The sequence below is a fragment of the Sebastes umbrosus genome, chromosome 17 (assembly GCF_015220745.1).
Source record: "Sebastes umbrosus isolate fSebUmb1 chromosome 17, fSebUmb1.pri, whole genome shotgun sequence".
Taxonomy (NCBI): domain Eukaryota; kingdom Metazoa; phylum Chordata; class Actinopteri; order Perciformes; family Sebastidae; genus Sebastes; species Sebastes umbrosus.
Genome location: NC_051285.1, coordinates 21,265,787 through 21,293,728, shown reverse-complemented (window position 1 = coordinate 21,293,728; position 27,942 = coordinate 21,265,787). Strand labels below are relative to the sequence as shown.

At 40.1% G+C, this 27,942-nt stretch overlaps 1 protein-coding gene across 3 annotated transcripts in view; it reads left to right on the top strand.

Annotated features, from left to right (window-relative positions):
* Positions 1–27,942, top strand: part of LOC119476093 (roundabout homolog 2-like) — a 111,691-nt gene that overhangs the window by 51,650 nt on the left and 32,099 nt on the right. For 2 of the 3 annotated variants that reach the window (XM_037749292.1, XM_037749291.1), the window contains exons 3-10: positions 10,438–10,595; positions 10,745–10,865; positions 11,022–11,160; positions 14,264–14,400; positions 16,498–16,509; positions 17,027–17,151; positions 20,503–20,674; positions 26,740–26,945. In XM_037749292.1, coding sequence (XP_037605220.1) covers positions 10,438–10,595; positions 10,745–10,865; positions 11,022–11,160; positions 14,264–14,400; positions 16,498–16,509; positions 17,027–17,151; positions 20,503–20,674; positions 26,740–26,945 — 1,070 coding nt within the window. The remainder of the gene's footprint in view (positions 1–10,437; positions 10,596–10,744; positions 10,866–11,021; positions 11,161–14,263; positions 14,401–16,497; positions 16,510–17,026; positions 17,152–20,502; positions 20,675–26,739; positions 26,946–27,942) is intronic. The other variant, XM_037749293.1, reaches the window with a different exon arrangement.

The following is a 27,942-nucleotide window of genomic DNA, read 5'->3' as shown; positions in this document are numbered from 1 at the left end:
ACAACGGTCACTATTTCCTGACAGTAGCGCGTGAGTCAGGTAATCTGAAAAAAATAATGTGCCTCTGTTTTTCACAGACCGGAGGAAAACAACCAATCAGAGCCGAGCTGGAGCCTTGCCGCCTCTTAGCAGCTGTCAATCACTCGCGAACTCCGACCAAACGGTCAAACTAGGCAGCGCTGATCAAATATGGATCAATATTCTGTTACCGTAATACCTATTTCTTGCCTCAAATGTTTTGAGAAACATCTTGTAGTGTACTGTTTAGCTGTAAAATGAGAAAGGTTAGGAAATACCAAGCACCGCCCACCAGCAGGAGCACAGCCAATAGGAACGCTCTCAATATAAACAGTAATTTTGGTTGAATGCGCATACAAAAACTCAATAAATATTTTATAGAAGATAATTCTAAAGGAAACAGCGGGAAGAACATCACTCCCCATTAAATTCTGCCTCTGTTAGCTATAGTCGTCCCCAGTTTACAGAAACTAAATTGCATCTAAAACTCTAGCTAAATTTTGTGTTGCCAGAGGCGTGCCCACTTTTCACTGTGCATCTATTTCCAACCTTCATATTGACGCTAATTGGACTCGACACTAATGATGCCAAAAAAGCAAAGTGAAGCGGTGCTAAGGTTTTCTAGCTGCCCTGCTTATAAATTTGGAGACTGCTGACTTTGGTTACCATGGAACTCCTGATCTCACGCTGCCTTGGATTATTTATGTAGGGTATCAAAAATGGAAAAATGAGCTCGGGTCATATTTGGTCCATATGTGGTACCAATCCTTGATGAATACATTTGGAGAAAATAAGAAAAAAATGTACCCATACACACACTCCAGCAGTGGTCAATAATGCAAATTAGAGCTGGAAATTGTGCAGCAACTAATAAGCTTTTATAATGAGACTTTAACCACTGTAAGAATTCAATTTACCCCTCATTCTAAACCAATATTGATTTACCTTTTGTACCCTTTTGTTTTTCTACTTAAGCATATTGTCTGGACCCTAAATACGTACATGCCAACAATTGAAATGTTGTCTACATGCATGTTCTTTCTGTGAATAAGGCTCTTGATTTGCTCACATTGTGTCCTGCTTCTGGGAAGGCAGGATTATAATAGGTAATGTACGTCTGTGCCGGGCTCGTAGCCTCGAGGGACACTCTGTAAACGCTCCCCATCTCCCCGCTGATCGCAGTCCTGACTGATTGCTGATGACTTTTTTAGGGCACCGACATGTTAAGTTGTTTATTTATTCAAAAAATCCCCCCGATGTAAATAGCCCTCTGCACTCTAGATTTATCCTCCCCCCCTCCCCGTTTGTGTGTCTGCATATCTGTCTTGCTTTTTCTGCGTCTGTCTCTTGAGCAGCGATGATGTGTTGTGGTCATCAGCAAAGTTTGTGATATAAGGACAGGGCAGCTGTTTTTTTTGTTTATGCATGTGTGTGTGTATGCGTCAGTGTGGGTTTTATGCATGTGACAGATATGGGACATCCTTGAGAAAGTGACACACCCCTACAGGCAATCGCGTTCAAAAAGAATCTTCAGCAGACTCCAAACCACAATTTAGCAGACCACTGTCATAAGAAATCACTTAGCTGTTGTAAAGCATTTTCTGGACGCCGGATCACTAACTGTATAAAGCTTTACAACAGTTTTATGGTTAGTTTAGCGTCACAATGCCTGACATTCTTGCTCAAGCACATTGCATAAAAAATAAATGTAAACAAATTAAAGGTAGTGAAGGTACTGATATCATATGAAACTAAAAAAACCTAAGAAATCAATTGATACCAACCATTTCATTCAGCCTCATTCATTTGTCATGAAGGAGGCTAAATAACGCTCCAAACACTATATTTTGGCGAGGAAAAACTGGCATGGCCATTTTCAAAGGGGTCCCTTGACCACTGACCTCAAGATATGTGAATGAAAATGGGTTCTATGGATACCCACGAGTCTCCCCTTTACAGAAATGCCCACTTTATGATAATCCCATGCAGTTTGGGGCAAGCCATAGTCAAGTCAGCACACTGACACTCTGACAGCTGTTGTTGCCTGTTGGGCTTGAGTTTGACATGTTATGATTTGAGCATATTTCTTATGCTAAATGCAGTACCTGTGAGGGTTTATGTTTCCAATAATAAATATATTCATACATTTGCATGGAGTGAGTATATTTGTCCACTCCCATGCTGATAACAGTATTAAATATGTTTTATTAAAATCTCCCTTCAAGGTACATTTTGAACAGATAAAAATTGCGTGATTAATTTGGGATCACTCACAATAAACTATGGAAAATCATACGATTATATAAATATTTTAATCGTTTGACAGCCCTAATAAATATATATAAAAGAATACTATCTAATTGCTGTTTGAACCTGCTATGTGGCGAGCTTTGTCCACATGCAGCACATCAATTCTTCATTGCATATGTGATTCCAAAATGGAAATACAGCCATCTGTTATACGCAATAACTCGCAAGGTGTTAGTGTCTTCATCTCTCCTCATATACAATTCTGTTTCTTTTTGCCTCTGCAGTGTTGCTTCACAGTACTGTACCACAACAGTTTTCTTTTGGGTGGGGTTATATATTCCCCTGCTGGAACACCAGCCTGCTTGCACCGGCACACACACATATGCACACAAAGACACACACACGAGCATGCACAAGCAAACAAGCAGATCCCTACAAAGTAAACAAAATGCCGCATGAGTTAATTGGATTGTAAGTTTTTCACCCATCCCCATCTGTCTGTCACACCTTGTTTATTTACCATTTTATATTATGAAGTGAACGAATGTCTTTTTCGATTCATTAATGCTCTGAACTGATTCAATTAGTGCTAAATTAATAGGTCAAAAATGATTAGAAAATGCAACTCCTTAATCGCATCAGAGTTTGCATCTCACTATCTCCTGTTTCTTTCACAGATGCATGGACATACATGCATACACTGGGGAAATGACTAATTGTCTAATTTTGTATTTTGGTTACATTACACTTAAAGCTAGGGTTGGTAATGTTCTTCAAAAACATTTTTTGTTATGTAATTATGTTTAATAATTATGTAATTTGTTGAAATTCTCATTACCCGTCCAATCATTTCATTTTGCCCCGAATGAAATGATTGGACAGCTTGCCTGCGTGCACTCTGCCCATCCACTCATTACGTGTTACCCTGTCTTCTACAAGCTTGACCCCAGTGAGTACTAACAATAGCCATATTTGTTGTTTACATTCATTATGATAAGTTTACGTTCATAATGATAATTTTGGGGGAGTGACTTTGGAGAGAGGCGTGAATGGACGGACTGTCATTATTACAGACTTGGCGATTTCTCCGTTAGATTTAGGGACTTTTTGAGCTACTGCTGCTAGTACTACTTTCATTGGAAAAGAGTTGGCCACACAGTTTTTTTGGTTGGATCATTTTGAAAATTTAGCGTACTATTATTCTGTTATTATTATTCACCTTTTAAAGGTGAAATTGATTGTCTAGTCCTGCTTGGCCAAATTGGTTTGACTTTGAATTATATTGCTTAACTTTCAATATCACGTTGACCCGGCCACTATGTTGAGATCAGTTGAGGAAATACCAAGCACCGCCCACCAGTCAGAGCAAACTTTCTCATCTTACAGCTAATCAGTACACTATAAGATGTTTCTGAAAACATTTGAGGCAGGAAACAAGCATTACGGTAACAGAATATTAATCCATATTTGATCAGCGCTGCCTAGTTTGACCGTTTGATCAGAGTTTGCGAGTGATTGACAGCTGCCTCCGTTGAATGAACAGCCAATAGGAACGCTCTCTCTCTCTCTGAAATGACCTGTGATTGGCTAAAGTCTTCAATCACAGGCTTGATTTTTTAAAGCCTGAAAACAGAGCCAAGAGGAGGTGCAATTGTCTAGTTTTCTCTCACACTAACACTAACACTTGAATTACAATGTGCTGAAAGATTATTATGGAATTTTTGCCCAGTGATGCCAAAAACATTCTGCCTACTGCAGGTTTAAAGGACAAATCAGTGGATCACCAAAGTTATTGCAATTCATCCTGAGGAATATATGAATGTTTGTACCAAATGCCATGACAGAAAGAAATGTCACTAAAAAACAACCGAAAAAACATTTAACCTGGCAATGGAGGGAAAGTCAGGGGTTCACTAAAGTCAGCAGGATTGACCCTCTAGGGGGAATAGTTGAAGAGATATTCAGTCTGGACTTAAGTGGCGGGCCGACCGACAGACTGACATTGACACCCCTAGAGCCATGCCACCAGCTCAGCTTAAAACAAAGATATTGTGGGTGACAGGGACCGAGGGAGAGGTGGAGGTCCCGTCATGACCGTCAATGTCTGGACGGAATTTCATGGCATTTCATTACACTGTAGGCCACAGTGGCGGAACCACAGGCCAACTGACGGACAAACCAACATTGCCATCCCTCAGCAACGACAGGACGACTGAAATACAAACACAACAAAACATTCTTACTTACTTTTCTTGTTATGACTGTGTGATGTCATGACACTCAGCAACTCTGACTCGCATCCTTGAAAAGAGACGCCGCAGTAAATGTATGAAAGCTTAATGGATACACAAGCTATTAAGTGCACCAGACAAGATAATAAATGCGTTGTCTGGTGAATGTACTGCAATGTTTTGAAGCATTATCCACTGTGTAGAAATAAACAGGCTGCTCCAAATCCAGGTATTTGTTACCAAATGGAGTTCTACATTTGGATGATTTGGGGAGCTTTCGCGCTGAGCGACGTGCATCAAGATCTCAAGTGGGATCTTCGTGGATCTGATCGTAAAAAATGGTGAAATGAAATAGAGTGCTGCTGTAGCTGAAGAGGGTCTCAAGAAATCAGGATGCTAAAATGGAATATCTAAAAATCTGCAACAACCGCACACTCCTATTAATCACATAATGAGTCCCTGTATAGTTATTTGTATTCAGATACTTCCACCTTGTCACATTATTTTACCACCCATTGTGCCATGAAATGAAGCCCATTTACAAATCATTCTCCTTCTGATTTGATAAATGAAACTGGTGAATGAGTGAGCCCCCTGAACGGCTTGTTTGAATAATTGAGCAGTACTCAATCAGACAACATTAGGCAGCGGTGGCGGCCCCGCCATCGGAAATAATTACCACCCGGCAACAGACTACACATGGGTGCTGCCTCCACAGGGGCGCCACATTTGAGACCAATAGATTAGAACAACAGCACCCCCACCCCCACATCTCACATGCCTTGACGAACACCACCTACCGTACAGAAACCTGCAGTGAGAACAGGAAAGGACAGGGGACACCCACAGCAGCGTTGGGGGTGTGGGATAGCTGTCACTGCAGCGGGGTAATGCATACCGTCGGGGTTGAATAAATCACAACCACAGAACCGACCGCTATTTATGCATTTGGGCAAAGACCCCACCCCCACACCCTTTCAAATCGGCAGTAGCCTATTACCAAGAGATTGTATATAATTAGTCAGTCACTTCCAATTTATTTAGACATGATTTATTGTGTACACCATCAATCATAAAACAAATGAAAACCCTATTTTTTTGTAATTTTGGGGTGTTGTGCAAATTGGAAATATCCCTGAAATTGAAACAATAAGCGAAACGTACAGGAGAAATGAATTGTTTGGGGACTTTTAAATGAGATAGATATTAGGGATGTCAAAGTTAACACGATAATAACGCATTAACGCAATTTCGTTTTATCGCCTCTAATTTTTTAACACATTAAAGCAACTTGCGATTTTCAGGTTGTTGCAGGCTTAATTTTAAACGTAGAGTGAAGATCTTCATATGAAACTAGAAAAACCTAAGGAATACATTGGTACCAACCATGTCATAGTAGCTTGTCATGAAGGAGGCTAAATAACGCTCCAAACTTGCGCTAAATTTTAGCAAGGAAAAACTGGCATGGCCCTTTTCAAAGGGGTCCCTTGCCCTCTGACCTCAATGTATGTGAATAAAAATGGGTTCTATGGGTACCCACAATTCTCCCCTTTACAGACATGCCCACTTTATGATAATCACATGCAGTTTGGGGCAAGTCATAGTCAAGTCAGCACACTGACACACTGACAGCTGTTGTTGCCTGTTGGGCTGGAGTTTGCCATGTTATGATTTGAGCATATTGTTTATGCTAAATGCAGTACTGTGAGGGTTTCTGGACAACATTTGTCATTGTTTTGTGTTGTTAATTAATTTCCAACGATTAATATATACATACATTTGCGTAAAGCAAGCAGATTTGCCCACTCCGATGTTGAAAAGAGTATTAAATACTTGACCAATCTACCTTAAAGGTACATTTTAAACAGATAAAAAATCTGATTAATTTCTGATTAATTGTGATTATCTATGGACAACCATGCGATTAATCGCGATTAAACATTTTAATCGATTGACAGCCCTGGTAGATATATTTGCAAATTGCTGAGACCTTGAACACTAGTACCTGTAGAAGACAACATACTATTATCGGTCTCTATCAGGGTTTAGAGCTGCAACGATTAATCGATTAGTTGTTACCTATTAAATTTATCGACAGCTATTTTGATAATTGATTAAACGGTTTTAAGAAAAAAAGTCAGAATTTTTTGTTTCCAGCTTCTTAAATGTGAATACTTTCTGGTTTCTTTACTCCTCTATGACAGTAAACTGGATATCTTTGAGTTGTGGACAAAACAAGACATTTGAGGACGTCATCTTGGGCTTCTGGAAACACTGATGGACATTTTTTGACATTTTATAGACCAAACGACTAATTGATTAATCGAGAAAATAATCAATAGATTAATAGACAATGCAAATAATTGTTAGTCGCAGACGTAATAAGGTTTTTAGATCTGTGTCACAGTTACTATTCTTCCGGTAAAATATCATACAATTCAATATGACACAATGCCTTACTTTTGGGTAATTGGGCTTTCACTTGTCTTGAATTATCCAGTTTCTCCTGTGCGCGTCTGGGTTTCACAGTCTCTTGAGACGAGCTTTGCCGTTGCAGAAGCATCTGTAATGTGACAACACGGCAACGGGAAGGTAGTTGTGTGTGACTGGATGAGTGTTTTCTGTATGGAGTGGGTCACTAAGCGTACCGTGCATACGTCTGTGCCAAAGTAGTGTCTGCAACAGAGACTCATTTACGCCCGCACAGACTGGATGTGATTGACAGCTGGGCCGAAGGGCCTTTGGCTCCATCCTGATTTTCTTTTCCACTAGAGGTGTCCCATGGGACTTGGAATTCATGCTACAGTATATCAGCAGGACAGCTTACGGCTGTAATGAGGATGAAAAGCAACCAAGCCAGTGTTTCCGTTCTATGCTGCTCTGAGTTTTACAAACTATCATTTGGTTTTAGTCATGCAACATGCATTTGATTTACATTAGACATTTCTTGGAAAAGCAGTGACTACCGAAATGGGATGATTAAAAGAAGGAAATTGGCTAAATATGATCTGTTATCTACATCCAGTAAGCGTGAATAATATTTTGGTTCACTAGTCATTCATTATATCTTTAATCCAAAAGGACACTTAGCAGCCAATATTTATCCACGAGATTTTCTTTGACAAACAAAAACGTTTTAACTCTTTACAACCATTTTCCTTTATTTTCAAAGTTAATTTCAACTGTTGTCACACAAGACACTTTATTATTCAAAATTGGCCCACAGTTAGGCTTTTCACAAAAACAACATGTCATAAGGTATTAATGCAAAGCGGGCGCAACTCATTGCAGGATCCAAATCGTGATCTCTATTTTTAACCATAATTCCAGTGATGGCTTACAGTACAGTCATTCCTGCTTAAAGCAGTAGCTTTTGAATTGTTCTTTGGGATAACAGTTGTGACAGAATTAGGAAGTTTTGAAGCCGTAACCTTGTAACTCAAAATGCATGAGTATGGCTTCTACAGGCATTGCTTGGCTGACAATTCTTGATGTTCTCGCTCCTTTGAACACAAGTACAGACATCCCTGCAATTGATAAATTCAAACGCTTGTCCAACAGTGGAAGAATGCAGAAATAACTGCCCATAAATGGAATACTAATGAACTAAGGGTGTGTACGTTCGAGATATAAAAAAAGCAATTTTGGCATATTTCACCATCTGCATTTCAAGTAGCTGTCATAATTCCAGGCTGTTTTTTCTTCTGAGTTGTTGCCCCTCTTCTAGCTACTGTATTTATTCCTCTACAGAAAAGCATGGTGGACTTGCCGTATGATTTTTCAAACAGTATAACCCTCTAACAGGAACATCTCAGTAACATTTGCTGCTCTTAATGAGATATTTTGAAACCATTTTACCCCTGGTCCTAAATGAGACCTTGCACCTGTTCCCTAGTCATTTCATGAAGCTTCATAAAGGAGTGATTCAGTCAATATCCCTGGCCACCGGTGCTGCTTCCAATTTGTACATGCGGTGGTGCAGCCTCTTTTCAAGTAACCAAGGTCTGACCCTGTGTGCCTGCTACAAAGTACAAACTGCTGTTTTCATCCAAGGTTTCAGAAAAAGAAATATGTCTAAGCCACTGGTACATTTTATTAATCAAAATAATAAGTATAAAAATTGGATCTTTTAGAGCCCACAGTGCAGCCTTTGATACTTAGATTGTATTGATCATTGTATTTGTGGCTATTCCAGGTTTCCAGCTGATATATTTGAATGATTTGGTGTCCTTCTAGCACAATCATCAGGCCAATAGGTGCATACTTTACTACAAATACTCAGAGGTGGGACCAAGTTATTGTGTTGCAAGTCACAAGTAAGTCTCAAGTCACTGCACTCAAGTCCCAAGTCAAGTCCCAAGTCAAGACTGACAAGTCCCAAGTCAAGACCCAAGTCAAGACTGACAAGTCCTAAGTCAAGTACCAAGTCAAGACTTACAAGTTCCAAGTCAAGTCCCAAGTCAAGACAGGCAAGTCCCAAGTCAAGTCTTGAATCAAGACTGACAAGTCCCAAGTCAAGTTCCAAGTCAAGTTAGGAAGTCCTAACATTTGACTTCCAAGTCCTAAACAAGTCATAATGCGCTCTTCACCAAATGTAATGCCATTTTAACAACAGAGTAACTGGTTAGCACTTCATGGTTTTCTGCTGTAACTTGATTGGATGTGTTGGATTGGTTTAAACAAAGTTGATCTGGGGAATTAAGTGTGAGATAAGCAAATGCCCCAAATACCCAATAATATTCAAAAAACTATCCAAAAAGTCCAAAGTTCAACCAAAAAACACCACTTTTCATGGATTCAGCAATAAAGAGCAAAAGATAGAAATTCAGTTTGTTCAGTTCAGTTCCCCCCACGAGTAAATGCTCTTCCCAAACAAATCAATAAAGGATCTCTCAAAAAGTAAATAAACCCAACATCTCTGATGCTGACTGAGTTACCTCCAGTGCCGGGCAGTTGATCGCATTTGTGCGCTTTAAATAATACACTTTTTAATACTTGGGCTTGGGGGAAGGTATCAAGTATTTTCAAATCAAAAGGCTCAAGTCCAAGTGAAGCCACAAGTCGCTGGTGTTAAAGTTGAAATGCAAGTTGCAAAGATGATGAGTTGATTTTGTCCAGTCGAGTCTAAAGTCATCAAATTGGTGACTCAAGTCTGATTCAAGTCTATGTCATGTGACTCGAGTCCACACCTCTGCTCATACAGTGCTTGTACACAATAAACTACTTTAACTTTAATGGACTGAACTCATTCATACTCCCCAGAGGATGTACCTGTTCCATCATGGACTCCATAAAGTTTCCTTTTAGAACAAGATTCAGGTCAAACTGTCCACCTGCCTGCCCCAACGTGTGCATTGCTGCCATCACCTGTGGGTTTACAAAACAACAACAATAAGCACTGGTGTGTTAATGTGTGTTATGAACTCAAGATGTTGGTTATTTGTTCTATCCAACACTTTCCCTATGTGGGATGTAAGGAGATTTGTCTTAGGAAGCCACTATAGGGCTGTAGAATTGTAGTGTTTGAATTTGTAATGCATGATCTTTGACTTCTAGACCTCCCTTAAAGTTTTACTTTCCTTTTATGTTTCTTGCTCTTCTGCTGGATGTCTTTCCCATGTATATTGTACCATTAATCCTACCTGGCTTTGCACGCTCTTACATTTAGCTACTGAGATCAAAGAAGAGCCTGTGCTCATACCCTCGGGGGGGGACAGCTGTATTATTAAAGACGGAGAGATTGCTGAGGGTCCTGCGAGGCAGTCTACTTGAATAGATAGAATTATCTTTGGACTTTTGCATTAGGAAAAGGTGGTATGGGGTCAGTAAGCCCAAGACAGCTCAGTCTCAGAGCGATGAAACTTCAAACTAATCAACTGAATGAGCCACCGTTACAGTTGGAGTAACATCCACCGCTCTCTTTATTTTTGTCTCATAGTGTTACGCGACGACTTCAGGCAGAACCCGCAAGATGTGGTGGTGGCGGTCGGGGAGACGGCCAGTCTCGAGTGTCAGCCTCCACGCGGGCATCCTGAACCCACCACCTTCTGGAGGAAAGATAAAGCTCGCCTTGACCTCAAAGATGACAGGATCACGGTGGGTTACTCTCCGGGGTGCACTCCTCTACCTTTTACATGACCCTTATACTCTGAATCACACGCTCAACGATTCACCTGTTCTCTTACCTGGAGCTGTGAAGCACTTTGTATTGAACTGGTTCTTTGTAAATGTTTTTTTTTGGTCAGGTTCGTGGAGGAAAGCTAACCATCTCAAATACCAAGAAGAGTGATGTGGGGATATATGTGTGTGTGGCGGCCAACATGGTTGGGGAGAGAGAGAGTGAAAAAGCTCAGCTCTCAGTGTTTGGTAAGCAGTATGACATACACTCTTTGCCTGGATCAAAAAAAGGAATAAAGCATTTTGTTTTTCCTCAGGTACTCGCTGCACGCTAGCACATACAGTATTTACCACTCTGTCAGAAGTATATTTAGCATCCATGTCATGTGTGCTGCCCACATCCAGAAAGGCCGGTGTTTGTGCAACGGCCTGTGAACCAGGTGGTCTTAGTGGACGAGACCGTCGAGTTCAGGTGTCAGGTTCATGGCGACCCACCTCCCACGCTGCGCTGGAAAAAGGAGGACTTGGACATTCCCCGTGGCAGGTGAGGGATGCATGTGTCTGTGGATAAAAGTCCCAATTGATGAATGCTGAAGCACAGCTAATGAGTCCCACTTGAGGGAAAAAAAATCAACATATTACTCATGGCAGACTTTCATCAGTGTGGTAAAAATCATTTATTAGCAGGCAGAAAATCTCATTATTTGCTGTTTGAACTACAGATGAAAGCATGTCCAATGGCTGTTTTTGACTAATCAAGTACCACTGTACATTATGTGTGTGTGTGTGTGTACACAAAGCACTAAAAGGCCCAGAGATGGAGTATATGCATAATATAAAGCATTCCAATACAATTGCCCTACAAGGAATAGTACCTATATGAGGTGTACAATGTCCAGTCTGTATAGATTGATTTCTGTGGTCATTTTTTTGGTAGTTTGTGAAGCTGTTGCATTGGATTGCATCGTATTCGAAGGTGTTCCTGCGGTTTGGGTCACCCTTGTGTACCCACACATCATAAGCACATGTTAATTGCCTCGCAATCCCATTAGAGCACTTATTTTTTTAAGTCATTATCAGCCTGTCATGTGGGCCTTAATAGTTAGTGCTCAGCGCTTTATATTTTTAATTACAGTGTGTCTCATTATGCAATCTGGCCATCCATCAAAACCTTTTAATTCCTTCACTTGGTTTGACTGTAAGTTTAAGACTGCTTTTTCTTCCTTTTAATAATATAAAAATATTAATAATGCATTCAAAACATGTTAACATTATTTAAAGAGGTCCTATGATACTTATTTTTGGGTGCATACTTGTATTTTGGGTTTCTACTAGAATGTGTTTACATGCTTTGATGTTCAAAAAACGCTTTATTTTTCTCATACCGGCTGTGCTGTGGCACCTCTTTTCACCCTCTGTCTGAAACACTCTGTTTGAGCTCCTGCCCCCACTTCCGAAAAGCCTAGTCTGCTCTGATTGGTCAGCTGGCCCACTCTGTTGTGATTGGTCAACCGAACCAAACTCTTCAGACTCGGCTCCAGCTCAGCTCTAACTAGCTTTTTATTTGAGGGCGTGCCAAACTGGCCGCTGGGCAGGCGTTATGCAAATGTGTTACTTGGTGACATCACCATGTTACGGAAGAAAAAGGCAGGACTTCAAGCAAGGCATTTCAGGCAGTTCAGGAGCAGTGTTTCTAAAGAAAAGGGGGAAAAGCACAAAAGCATAATAGGTCCTCTTTAAGACGGCATAAAGGGATGACAAAATGGGATTTCAGCTGGATTTTAAATGTTTTTACGACTAAATTGAGCAATAACTCCAATTTATATAATACATTTGTTTTCAACAAACTCTTTGATTTAAACATAAAACATAGGTAAGCACTCTTTCTGAACTTGTTGAGTATTTCCATGGCAATTTCAGACACATCATGAGAAATTGCAATTATTTCTGGACAATATTTGTCATTGTTTTGCATTGTCAATTGATTTCCAACAGTAGATTTATACATATATTTGCATAAAACAAGCCTTTTCCCACTCCCATGTTCATAAGTGTATTGAATAATTGACAAATCTCCCTTTAAGGTACAGATAAATCATTTAACTGATAAAAAATGTGTGATTAATTTGTGATTAGTCACGATTAACTATGGACAAGAATGCGATTAATCCGATTGAATATTTTAATCGATTTACAGCCATTATAATTAACTAATATGTTCTTGTATATGTATTAAATTTCTGCTAGAATTGCTATCAAGTAAATCAAATACAAGAGTAACTAAACAGATATAATTGAGTAAATATGGAGACTGTGATGCTCAAAACCTAGAAGTCAACTATGTTAAATTGATTATTTATTTTAAAAGGACTACTAAAGAAATGGAATCTACTAAAACATGTCCATCTGCTACAAGTTTAACACCTGTTACAAGCCATTATTATTATTATATAACAACCGAATGGTACCCTCTCTGGTGTGTCAGATCTTGAGGCAGACTATAGTATCTGCCGGTCTCTCTCCGTCTGGCCGTCTGTCTGCCCACCTGTGTGGTGCCCTCTGCCTCGGTACCCCTTGACTCTAGAAACATGTCCTACTTTCAGACCTGCTTCGCCTCACTTCCCTCCTTCCACTCCTTTCATTCTTTTCCGTAAACCCGTCAGCCTCCTGGGAAGGCTGTATCTGGGTCAGAGATGTGCTGTGAATGGAGTCCTCAGCAGACTCTGGACGAGACCCTCGCAACCCCCCTCCAACCCCCCGCCCCCATCGATATTCTGCCCACACCCTTTTGGAACATCTATTTCAAATGTGACTTTTTCTCACCCCTTGTGCCATTTCTCTGCCTGACTTGTCTCCCATCTCGGAATCAGTATGGCTGGCTAGACAATTTCACAGGATCTCTCACGCCAAAAGGGACCCCAGAGAGGGAGAGCCCGACTCCTTTGCTCTCCTCTCCTCTTTCTGTCCGTAGCCCCCTCTGAGGCGCTTATCTAAACTCTGGTCGCTGAGATGTTTCTCTCACTCTAACTGCACCGCTGCTGCCTTGCAGTATGCTGCACTGATGCATGGAACGTATCTTATGAATTAGTCATTTCTTACTGCTTGGCTCATTCATCAAATCCAGTTTGTCAGACTGTGCCACTCCCTTACTCTCAGACTGTTTGTCTGTCTCTCCCCCTCTGTCTCCGTCTCCCCTCTCTCTTTTTGCTTGCTCTCTCCCCACACAGATGCACTCACACACACACACATATAGTATAGCGTACTGCACAGCCCACACCACAGTGGGTGGCTCGTCTTTATAAATATTGAAATAGTGGAACAGTCAGGGTTCCAGCTGAAAGCACCTTTCATTTTGCCGTGCCTTCATCTCAGCATAATTGCTCCCCTTTTTTTTCTCTGCTTCTGCGGCAGAGTGTGTGCAGCAGGGAGTCTTTAATTGTCTTAGAAAGTCGGTCTTTATTCTATCAAAAAATGACACAACCTACATAAAAAGCCTCCATCTAAAAAACATCACACAAGTTTACACAATTCAATTTCAGTGTTTGTATTTACTTTATCTAAATGAACATTTTTTGATGTGCGTAATTGTTATTGATCATCCCGTTTTTTATGAAATCAACCACTTGACTCGTTGTCACTATCTCCAGGTATGACATCAGATATGAAAAAGAGGACTTCCTGCTGAGGATAAAGAAAGCATCAGTCAGTGATCAAGGAACCTTCACCTGCCTAGCAGAGAACCGCGTTGGGAAACTGGAGGCCTCTGCCTACCTGACTATCAGAGGTGGGTAACTGTGTGGACTCGCCTGTGGCAAAGCTCATAACCCATCCCTGATATTTTTTGTGTCTCCCAAAGCAGACCGCAGGACAATCAGTCCTTTATTGCCCACTTTACGAGCGTTATTGCCCCCCTGCTGAAAGGCTGGGCCTGGCCTCAGCTTTTCTTTTCATATAGCAGGGCTGATGTACTTGATTGCTCCAGATCTCCAGCCAGGCTCCAGATATGAACAATCTAACCAGCTCTAAGTGAACTGTAATGACTTCTCCTGGGGGGCTCATTCTCCATACCAGCCCACTCACTCCATATTTACACCATATTAACGTGAGGAGGCTACTTCAGTGTAAAGGTTGATATCGTAACAATAAAAATGATATTGCTATTTGGCGAATCAGACCCCATTGGCATTATAACTGGAGAGCGTGAAAGCATTGTTCATACACTTTAAAGGGACAGTTTGGGTGTTTTGAAGTGGGGTTGTATGAGGTACTTAGCCATAGTCAGCGTATTACCTACAGTAGATGACGGTTGACGCAACCCCAGTTTGGAGAAACAGACAGGAGTTACCGCCCAGAAGCAAAGCAATGTGCTGCTGTGGACGGGGCTGGCAGCAAAAACAATTTTAGCCAAGTGTACACCTTGCCGTGAGAACAGCCCTTTCCAACAGGGAACTGAAGTTGTTGTATCCATCTATGCTCTTGCCAAAGCCACCAGACTTCATTGAAAAAAATTTAATTTTACCTCACAGAACACGGGGATTGCTGGTCTACTGCCGCCTCGATCGGTCAGTTTGTTTGTGCTATAATAACACAAACTAACTAACCGATTGAGGCAGCGGTAGACGAGCACTATTCCCACCTTCTGCGAGGTAAAATTATTGTTTTCAACGGAGTGTGGTTGCTTTGGCGAGAGCATAACGGCGTCAGTTCCCCATCGGAAACATAGACTCTATAGCTGTCTAATGGCAAGGTATAGCGTACACTTGAATTGATATTGATTATTTTTAGGTGGCTAAAATATGTTTTCCTGCCGGCCCCGTCCATAGCAGTACATTGCTTTTTCCGTGCGGTAACCCCTGCCTGATTCTCCAAACTGGGGGCGTCACAGCCATCATCTACTGTAGCTAATACACTGACTATAGATAAGTACCTCATAAAACCCCACTTCAAAACACCCAAACTATCCCTTTAAGATAAGTAACACTTGACTTGGAACCAACCCATAACATGTTCTTATCACCTGGATAAAAACATCATACACACTGTACATTACATATCATACCATTCCTTCTTTATTACTTTATATATTGGATTCTTACTCTTGTTCCTAAAACTCATGCATGAATTGGTTTATAGCCTGAAGAGATGTCCTAACCAAATATTAAGATTGGTGTCAGAGTCAAACATATTTGACATATTTTGAGCGATATATCTTTTATGTTAAGCCAGATTTGTGCTTGGGTATAATAAAATAAGACATGTATAGTGAGTTAACACAGATCACTAATACAAAAGCTGCAGTAAAGGCAGAAAACACTGGACAAAGACATGAACATTTTTCTGAAGAAATGATCAATGATAAGGAAAAAAATAGACCTTATCTGAATATTGGTATATCAGCACTAGCTGTTTGGGTTTTTAATTACTTTTACTGATTAAAGTTCTCATTGGGCTGATGGTGCAACAAAAGTAATACATGACAGTAATAAATATAATTTGCTATTTACTGATTTTAATGTATTCTAAGCCTGCCTTTGTCCATGAGACATCCGCTATACAAACAGATCTGTTAACTGTGTGAATGTGCAATTATTGTGACACAAGCGTTACAGATAAATTGTCCAGCCAGTGGTTTTTGGCAATGCTTCCCCTCTAACATTGCCAAGGTGCCATTTCCTTGAGGCCCATGCCATCACCTGCTTTTGGTGACTGAGCTCCACCCTCCTCCCCCACCCCCTCTTAACTTCATGGATGGAAACCCAACTCCATCTCATTCATTTCTGATTTTCATTCTTATTTTTCTGTCCCTCTGTTCTACTCCTCTTCGCTTTCCTTCTCTCTCTGTTGTGTGTTAATCTCACCCACACCATTGTTGTGTCACCAGCTCGCCCCGTTGGTAAGTAAGAGCTGATCCCATTGTGCATGCGTTGCTCTCTTTCTGTTTTTGATCACACGCACACATTGTATGCATGGACTGTTGCGGCATTCCACAAACACATTCATGGAACTAATAGTGGACATGCATATCTACGTTGTTACTATCAGCCCATGACTTCCCCTGGCAGTTTGGATTTACCACCTCACTTTTTTTCAAGGGGTCCAGATACAGTATGATTGATAGGCCCTGATTCAAAAACTCAAATTGAGAAAGACATTAAGGCACCCTGATAATTACTTGATATCATTCATTCTGATGTTCTGGCAGCTGGATGAATGGCTTGTGTGATTGATATAGTTAAAGAAATAGTTCTTAAAGAAATAACAAAGACCTAGTGCATGAACCTATTAGCTTTTCAGCTGGACCTTCGGTCCCAGCTTTTTTCTTTTAAACTAGTCCTTCTATAATATCCACTTTGGAAGTCTGTGCAAGTGTGTTGCTATTGTGTTATGGTTTATTTCACCTTTAACCTCAGAGGCGCCCCAGTTTGTGGTGCGACCCCGTGACCAGATCGTGGCGCAAGGACGAACAGCTACCTTTCCTTGCGAGACAAGGGGCAAACCTCAGCCCACTGTCTTCTGGCAGCGAGAGGGGAGCCAGGTGAGGATACTGATTTTGTTGAATTTATATTGGGGCTCTCAATTGATTCAAATATTTAATTAATTAATCGTTCATTTTGTATCTGCTCAAAATGTACCTTAAAGGAAGATTTGTCAAGCATTTAATACTCTTATCAACATGGGAGTGGGTAAATATACTTGCTTTATGCAAATGTATGTATATATTTATTATTGAAAATCAATTAACACAAAAGAATGACAAATTTTGTCCAGAAACCCTCACAGGTACTGCATTTAGCATAATAAAATATGCTCAAATCATAACATGGCAAACTCAAGCCCAACAGGCACCAACAGCTGTCAGTGTGTCAGTGTGCTGACTTGACTATGACTTGCCCCAAACTACATGTGATTATCATAAAGTGGGCATGTCTGTAAAGGGGAGACTCGTGGGTACCTATACAACCCATTTTCATTCACATATCTTGAGGTCAGAGGTCAAGGGACCCCTTTGAAAATGGCCATGTCAGTTTTTTCTCGCCAAAATTTAGCGTAAGTTTGGAGCATTATTTAACCTCCTTTTTGACAAGCTAGTGTGACATGGTTGGTACCAAGAGATTCCTTAGGTTTTGTAGTTTCATATGATGTCAGTATCTTCACTAGCTTTAAAACTGAGCCCGCTACAACCTAAAAATCGCAAGTTGTGTTAATGAAATTAGTGGCGTTAAAACAAATATGCGTTAACGCGTTATTATCACGTTAACTTTGACAGCCCTAATTTATATGTATCTGTATGTATAATGTGCATGATGGGGAATTAATGATTTTTTCTTATAGGCCCGCCTTGCTATACAGACATAAATTCTGCGGTATCATCCAGAGTAAAGTATCTAAAATATTCAAAAAATGGGCAAAGATCCGACTAAAAGGATCAAACCAGGGGACAGCACAATGTGGTTCCGTTCCACATACAGATAATGAAGTGGTCATTTATCATCAATCTGCACCAGTCTGACCGGCCAATTCACTTAGCAAGAAACAATGTCATGTGCAGCATTAGAGTCATTAGACATAATGAAAGCAGGCTAATGTCCTTTCCTGCCCATCAGCTTGTCTGCTCGGGGTGCAGAAACATCACGACAACGCTGATGCCTCAATTTTACGAGCATGGCTGCAGGTTATTACAGCAGGATTATCACTCTGGGGGTAAACTGCCATTCAGACCTAGTAGGAAAGAGACATTGACCCACTTTTCTAACGGCATTGTACATATTTGTTGGAATATGTAAGCGAATTGAAGACATGTCTTGAACACAGCAGTGATTGCTTTAAAGTTAGTTGTGTTGGCCAAAGATGTGAAGTTAAAATACACAAATTCTTAAACTCTTTCCCGATTGACAAAATGTTAAAGGGTTACTTCTGTATTTTTCAAACTGGATCCTATTTTCCCATTTTTTTTGTGTAACTGACTAATAGGGACAACAATTTCTGAAATTGGTCCAATACTGAGGGAGAGCGCTGTAGACTGCAGCTGCTCACGGGCTGCAATGTAAAACTATTGGGGCAAGCTGTCACCGTCATTTTCGTCCACTGAAAGTGCTTGTTTTTGCCATGACAGGCTCCGATTGTTATTATAAGTGTCAGACAATATGGAAAGAGTCTCAATCAAGGAGAAGTCTCGTTCTGAAATCTCTCGAGGTGACGTGTTGCCGGAAGACAACGTTGAAATAGTGGAATACATCCAGCCAGTGCCAGTCGGGCAGAGTTTGTTGTGTTGGAGTACATAAAGTGTAACTTAGTGTTATCTAAAAGATTTTCAATGTCATGGTTGAATATTTAGATGACTTTGACAACATGGATGAGGTCTTTAAATTTCGTCCGTCTTTATTTGAGCCAGAGTATAAGGATATATTCAGATTTCACAACGAGACTTCTCCTTGAGTGGGACTTGGACTCAAAAACAAATAGACTGAATCAAGCGAAAGGTAAAGAAAAATGTTTTATTTCTCTATATGGTCCTTTCCTTAATGTTGTCAGACACACTAACAATCTGAGCCTGTCAGTGGCAAAAACAAGCATTTTTAGTGAACGTAACGTTACATTGACGCATAGGGCTCACTTGCCCTATGGCGTTTTCTCTCAATACTGGACCAATTTCAGAAATTGTTGTCCCCATTAGTCACTTAGACACAAAAACATGGGATAAGTGAATCTTAAGAATACTCTAAGTTACTATCAGTGACAGGAAGATACAAATATCATCTGCATAAAAAGCAAATATGTATATCTGCCCGTTTATTAAATGACCAAGGGTGAACATGTGATTTATGAAAAACATTGGTCTGAAAATTGACCCTTAGGGTACAACACAGATGAGTTTAGCAGAACCTTGTCAGAAATGCAGTATATGATTTAAACTACTCAATAATGTGAAGGATATTTGCACTAATAGTCCAAATAATATATTTAAATTAGGGCTGTCAAAGGTAATGTGATAATAATGCCTTAATGCAAATTTATTTTAATGCCACTAATTTTATTTTTGGTTGTAGCATGCTCAGTTTTATAGCTAAGAGTGAAGATCCTGGCATCATATTAAACTAGAAAAACCCAAGGAATCCATTGGTACCAACCATGTTATACTACAAACTTGTTTAAAATTTTGGCGAGGAAACATTTTCAAAGGGGTCCCTTGACCTCTGACCTGAAGATATGGGAATGAAAATGGGTTCTCTGGGTACCCACGAGTCTCCCCTTTACAGACATGCCCACTTTATGATAAGTCATAGTCAAGTCAGCACACTGACGCACTGAAAGCTGTTGTTGCCTGTTGGGCTGCAGTTTGCCATGTAATGATTTGAGCATATATTTGTTATGCTAAATGCAGTATCCGACATGGTTTCTGGGCAATATTTGTCATTGTTTTGTGTTGTTAATTGATTTCCAATAATAAATATATACATACATTTGCATAAAGCAAGCATATTTGCCCACTCCCATGTTGATAAAATGGTTAAATACTTGACAAATCTCCCTTTAAGGTACATTCTGAACAGATAACAAATATGCAATTAATTTGTGATTAATCACGATTAACTATGGACAATCATACAATTAATTGAGATTAAATATTTAAATCGATTTGCAGCCCTAATTCAAAGCAGTGGAACAGTTTTTGTGTGACACAATATTTACTTTATGAGGATTTGTGAGGATACAGTATCTTCCTCAAGACAACTAAATACTGAATTTTTCCACAAACTTTTTCACATGCCGATGGAAAATATTCTTCCTCTTTAAAGGAGGTTCCAGTTCCTACATTTTATACCTTTGGGCTACCAAGCAAGTATGCCATCCCATTTTATTTCCTTCCCACTTTCACTCCCTGTAGGATCTTCTGTTTCCCAGCCAGCCAACGCAGGGAGATAGCCGCGTCTCTGTGTCCGTGAATGGAGAGTTGACCATTTCATCTGTGCAACGCTCTGATGCCGGGTATTATATCTGCCAGGCCCTCACGGTAGCAGGCAGCATCCTGGCCAAGGCCCAGCTTGAGGTAGCAGACGGTAAGTCTGGACACACAAACTATGAGAGCTACTTTTTTTGTTTGAATTACGGTATGTGATTTAACAGCACCAACATGCGCAAATAGTAATTATGTTTTGAGCCTACATTCTATTGTTACGCCATGTTAGTTTAATTACTGTATGCATTAGGAAAAGCCCATGCACAATATTAGTGAATACAAAACACTATTGCATGATTGCAATGCTGAATACACAGGTCATTTCACAAGAAGGGATTTCTCCTAATAACTGGTAGGCAGGCTTGGGGAGTAACAGATTACATGGAACAACATTATGTAATTAGGGTACAAAAAAAAGGTGACTGTATCCATTAAAGTAACAGAAAAAAAGACATAATCAGATTTCAGATACATTTGGTAAAAATGGGGATTACTAGCAGGACTACAATTTTAAAATACATTTAACATAAAGCCGTCAGGTAGAGATAGTCGGTGTAGCTCTCGTTGGTGAAAAAAATGCTTTCACTCGGTGGAAATTTAGCCATTATTTTGAATGTAAAGCAGGAAAGAGGAACAACATCACAGTACAGCGCAAGTTGTCACAAAGCAGGATGGTTTGCGCATGTTCCAGTTCATCAAGACTATTCTTTTTGCCGAGAGGCATCCCAGCGTGAAAAGACGGTTCGTAGGATATGATCGAACTGCTTCATATTTCTGGTTCCATTACAGGACAAACAAGGGAATTTGTAAGGCTTTACTGAATAATTCAAAGCTTCATTCATAACATTGACATTAAAATGATTATTATTTAGCAACGCCCACAAACATTCTGTGCAAAGTCCACCTTCTCTTCCCTCTGTCTCTCTCACAGAGCGAGCAACACGGCGCTCAGGCATCTCCGTAATTGTCAGAGATGCCTGAGCAGAAATTTATCAGCTATAGCAGCAATCTAAAAGCACCATAAATTACATTTATATAACCACAATAAGACACGGTAAAGCCCTAGAAGTTTGCATGTAGGTTAATTGAATTGAATTTTTATTGGTACTTCTGCTGCTCCCAGTTAAAATCCGGTAACTAATGTGCCAATGATTCAAGTCCTTGGATGATGACGACATTTTCACAGCTGGAAGGCAGAACTTGCACTGTACTGTGATGTTGTTCCTCTTTTCTGCTTTACATAAAAGATAGTGGCGAAATTTCAGCATTTTTCTTTTCTCTTGTCTTTATTTGCATATTTTTTATTGAGGTAATCCAAAAGTAACTGAAAGTAATCAGATTACATTACCTTTGTATTGTGATGCTTGGATTAAGTTGTTAATTACATTTTTTAACAGGTAATTAGTAATTGTATTGGATTACATTTTTAAAGTAACCCTCCCAACCCTGCTGGTATGTGACAGAAACACCACTGATTTATCCCTTACCAAAAAGAAGTTTATTCAAGTGTGCTAGTAGTATACTTCTTTTAAACTTAAATTAAGAGAGTATAATTGCAGTTTACTTATTATGAACTTATCAGAGATATACTTACCAATAGCGTACGTAGGTATACTTGGCTCATACTGACAAGTATACAGAAAAGTTTAAGTATACTTGGCTCATACTGACAAGTATATAGAAAAGTCTAAGTATACTTGGCTCCTACTGACAAGTATATAGAAAAGTCTAAGTATACTTTGCACATACTGACAAGTATATAGAAAAGTTTAGGCATACTTGGCTCATACTGACAAGTATACAGAAAAGTCTAAGTATACTTGGCTTATACTGACAAGTATACAGAAAAGTCTAAGTATACTTGGTTTACAGGCCTACTTGTACTTAATCTTTTGATCGAGATATACTTAAGAACAGTATAATTAAGTATTCTTGCCTTATAGGCCTACAGAAAGGTATACTTGGCTTGTAGTTGTGCTTACTTTTTGATGTCATAGCCTATTTAAGTGTGTGAATGATTTATAAGAATTATGACATCAGTTTGTAATTACAACTGCTCTCATCATGTTCATATTCCTGTCATTATTCCTGAAGTCACAAGTTTGTTTTAGCATGTTGTTAAGTATGTTGTCGGGGTAGCATACGTACAACACACATTAATAGCCTTGTCACAAGTACTCTGTATTTGTATTTGATGCATTTTTATCGTGGTGCATACTGGGCTTTAAAATTATACAAAAAAAAACACACGCATAAGCTTGCAGGACTGTTCAGACCTAATAAAACTGTGAATAAATCAAAGCCTATTTGTCTACCCACGCTCACATTGCCAAGATGAATCTATACAGTATGTTCTAAAAGCCAGTCACCCACAATCATCCGTTTTAATTATCACCTCACTGTGGTAAATTTGAATGGCCTGAAAAGACTGAAACTGTATAAAATAAAACTGTCTCCTTGATGGAGAGACATTTTAACATTTTTTTTTGTGTGCATGTGTGTGTGACAAAGCTTTAATGTCAACATTAAGTGCTGAGCCGCTGCCAGCTGGGAGCTGTTTATGCCCTTCTCTCCATTTATTTCTTGGCTTTTTCTGCTTTTCCACACATTATTAAATTAACATCTGTTGAAGTGTTTTGGATAGGAAATGACTCCTGTTCTGTCACTCGGAGGAGACGGATCGATATCCAAATGGTTGGTGCCGAGCACGAGGGAAGGGAGAAGTGCTGTTGATTGATGGCTGTAAACGGAGAGTTGCCGTGATACTAAGTGGAGCTTTGGAAGCTTGACGGGACGTTTTTAGAATTACTCAAGATTAGGGGTGTCCAAGAGGGTCCTGCACTGGAAGTAAACTTTGGATGTGCTCCATCCTGTTGCGTCAGATGTGTGACTGACAGGTTTATTACTTATCCAGTCAGACTTGAGAGAAGGGTACGTGCTATAGTGATTCTTGTGCGAGTACAGGGCAGTTCTCCTGACCACTATAAGAACAGCTTTTGTGCACTGTAATGCGCATGCACTACCTTGCAAGCTGAGGAGGGTTGTGTGTGAGGATTGAAACAGAGGCATTGTATTTAGCCAATTCTTGCTGAAAGTTGTTTGGAACCTGAGCATACTGATAGGCAGTTGAGATGCAGAGGACATGGTTTAACAAGTTTCTATGGATGTGAAACTGGGTCGCCATTAGAATCCAATGCAACTGCTGGGAATCCAAGCTGACCACGGCCGCTGCCCTCCACGTACTGTAGGAGCAAACCGCACTCTTTTAAAGCCGTATTTCAAGCCTACAGGGATTTGAGACTAGACAGTGCTTGAAGTGGAAAAAAATAAGTGCCAGTACTCCCCTTATTCACATGTTGGTGTGTGTCTGCCTGCCGGTATCAGCAATCATTATTACATTCTGAGTTTCTACAGTGAGTAAAAGATACTTGTAGATACTGGGGATCCTCGCCCAAGAAAATTTGACGGTTCTTGATTTAAAGGAACAGTATGTGACATTTCAGGGGATCTATGAAATAGAAATAGAAATGGAATAGAAAATTCATAGCTATGTTTTCATCAGTGTATAATCACCTAAATCTAAGAATCATTGTGTTTTTGTTAGTTTAGAATGAGCCCTTTATATCTACATAGGGAGCCGGTCCTCTTCATGGAGTTCGCCATGTTGCTCCGCCATGTTTCTACAGTAGCCCAGAACGGACAAACCAAACCACAGGTTCAGAGAGAGCCTTTCATGTTTTTACATTACCTGTAGGCCACCGTAGTTCTCCGACAAGCTTGTGAAACTTTGGTAACCTGAGCCACGGAGTAAAAAACTGTGGTAACGCCAGCCGCCGTCTGACTTCCGCTGCCCCTACAGTAGTGTTATTATGGTAAGGATGGCCTTTAAGCGAGGTGAACAGCGTTACCATGGTTTTGCACTCGGCGGCTCACGTTACCGCAATCTTGGAAAGGTAGGAGTGAGCTGCGGGGTATTCAATTGGTTGCAATCTGCAACCACACCACTAGATGCCACCAAATCCTACACACTGTACCTTTAAAACTATGCAGTTTGATTGTGTATCATTATTATTACTAGTTAAATAATTATTTTATTACTAACACATATCACAGCCTTCATCTGAACATTTAATTCTTCTGGAAATGTTTGGCCCGTAAAATCATATTCAGTAAATCAGAAGAGCAGATTCAGAAAACCTTTAAATAATGTTTCATTGATTATATTTGTCCGCAAAAAAAAGGTTATGATGAATAGTTCACTAATTATTTTACATTAAGGAATAAGGTGAACATTGTATCGATAATTTACAGCACCCTCGTTCTCATCCCTGTCGGCTCGTCCAGATGTTCTCAACATTGTTTGTTATATCCATATGGCATATGAGGCACTGCACAAAAGGCTGGCACTGTGCCTTATAATGGTAGGCAAAATCCTGCCAGAGAACCTGATATGGAGAGGGCAGAGAAGAATACCGGTGTAAATCTGTGACCACCGAAATCTGTGACCGCAGAGAGCCAGTAGCATATGACATCACCGTTTTGACGGCTGTCTTCAGAAAATGCAACCCCACTCTGCTTATCTTCAGCTTTTCTTTTAGAGTTTTGTGAATATATCTTCAAAGTAAAAGTATTAAAATACATTTATGTTTTTTACCAATTTAGTTTTGTGTATTTTCTGTCACATATTTGCCTCATTTATTAAACAGGTACAGTGAGGTCACATTTTCCGACGACAGCCGTTAGAAATTGTGACTTCATGTGTTGCTGGCTCTCTTTGGTCACAGATTTCGATGTAGCACTGGGTAGTTTGTGAGAAGTGTATTAATAACCAACATTCTCTCAACTCAGCAGGAGGCATACAACCAGTAGTTAAGTCCGCATCCCTTTTATCTGCAAACCCACTAAAAACAATTCAGTATATTTTACAGCCTGAGCAGCCTCTGGTTCTGATAAGTGATAAACAATCTCCAAAAGCAACATTTTATTATTACCTTTGTCAGCAAAGCCTGGAGTGTATGATTGCATTTTTTACAGGACTACAGCTAAATTAGGAACAGCAATATGATGTTGTTGTTGTTGGCTCTCAGTCGCTTGGGGGTTGGGGGGTAATGATAGCTTGCTATACAGTAGATGTTTCCCGAAAATACAATACTAGACTGTCTGTCTTTAGCCAATATAAAGACTAATGCTCAACTGAAGTTCCCCGTGAAAGGCTGATTATTGAAGCATTTATTTCATGTTCATAACACTGTCACATATCAGTGAATTCCCAATAAATGCGTGTCAACAACACACTGCAGATGACGTTTATATTGCCACTTAAATGCAAATCAATTCAGCCTTCTATGTGGTTCTGTACTGTACCCGCACCTAGTTCGTGATTTTTCTCTGCCATTCTGCTCGAGTTGCCGTGTTCCTCATTGTGCTGAAGGAGGTGTGATGGAAGATAAGGCAGGGGGAACCTGCTGTAAACACTTGTACGTACGGAGACAGACCTGATAACAGTGGAGAGCAGCGGCGAGGAAATTGGAAGCGGGGGGGTAGTTACAAGACCTAGAGAGCTTCAACACTCCAGAAATTACTGTTGCAGAGTGCAGGGGCTGTTTTCTGGATGATATAACATGCTTTAAAAAGCTTTAAAAGAGATGTATTGTTGTTCTGCTCGGCATGCTAATTTAGAGTTAAGTTTAGTGTGTGTGTTAGGTGGGGGGCGAAGAGGAGGAGGTGAAGCCATGAGTCAGAGTAGGAAGAGAGAGGACAGGCATGAATGTGTTGAGAGGTGTTATAAAGAAGGTATGGTAATTAGCACCACGGGTGAAGCATCGTTAATCCTCACCTAGTAATTAAAGCTCAAAGGTGTGATGCAGTGCCATGAGCACACTGCCTTACTGTGGAAAAAGGCCCACAAAAACAGTCACTTTCTCTCACAACATATCCACCGGATTGAACCCTAACATCTTGGGCCTGCAGTCACTAATGCAATTACTGCAATCACAAATTAACACCTTGTGATAAGGTCATGTTTTTTTTTTTTTTTTTACCCACAAATCAGGTAAAATCTAACCAGAGTCATTGCTACATGCCAAGGCCATGACATCAAAATAACAGTGGTGGGAATGTGCGTTTAAAATAAAATAACACCTGTTCTTTGATTATTACCCTTAGCCCTGAAGGACCGCCCTCCGCCCATTATCCGACAAGGCCCGTCCAACCAAACGCAGGCTTTGGGAAGCGTGTCCCTACTCAGGTGTCAGGCGTCGGGGGACCCAGAGCCCACAGTCACATGGCGGAAGAATGGCGCCAGTCTGCTTGGAAAGGACCCGCGGTTTTCCCTGCTGGAGCACGGCAGCCTTCAGATTCAGAGCACCAGGGTGGGTTACACTGGATTATAGAGAGATGCATGTATATTGTACATGTAGCATTACAGTACTCAGCACAATGGCTTACTAGTGCTGTTTGTCAAGTTATTCTAGTCATTCATAAGAAATAATAATTAATTTATAATTTAATTAATTCATCAAAATAAATTGTGAAAGTGTATCAGAGCTTTGAACATGATGATAGAAGTATATGATGGCCATGCTCTATTATGTCTCATAAATTGTTGTAGCAATTTTTGGGTTGATGCCATTTGCTACACAGATATGATGCTAAATGTAACCTTTTTTTTTACCACTCGAGAATTGATAAAAAATTATCAATAATTCCTCCAAAATACCACATTAAGACACCAAGACCTCGAGGAACACCATAGAAAAAGGCATGCTTGGATTTGTTATCGAAAACTTTTTTGACATTTGGAGATTTCTGCAAGAATTGCATTTTTTGGTGATTGGATGGCGAGCACTTCTGTTCTGGAAACTGCTCAGAAACCCCCTTATTGTCAATATATCTAGGGAAGTCATCCATCCTCTGAATGCCCTATAGGTCTCTAGTTTGTGGATGTAAAGTTTCATGAGGCTGTGCTTATCCTAGAGGTCACCACAGGTCATTTTATACAGCGATGTCAAGTTTTAAAATAAATGGTCACACTGCAATGAAATGGCTACTATGGAGACTAACATCATCACACATGAATACAATTGGGCTCATTGGATCCACAAGAGTCTCAGAGTCATACAGAATTTATGCAATTCTAAGACATTTAGGGACCCCAGTATGCAAAAATATTAAAATACACCATTTTAGTACAGGTGAAAATAACACATTTGTACTGCATGCAAAACTGTTCTAGTTTCATTTATGATATCAGTATCTTCACTCTAGCTTGAACAACCTCTGAATGACAGAATTGTCGCCGGCGGGCCATCGGAGTGTTGAGGGGTTAAAGGGGAATTCCAGTTTATTGCAATTTGGGTCTTGTTTTTG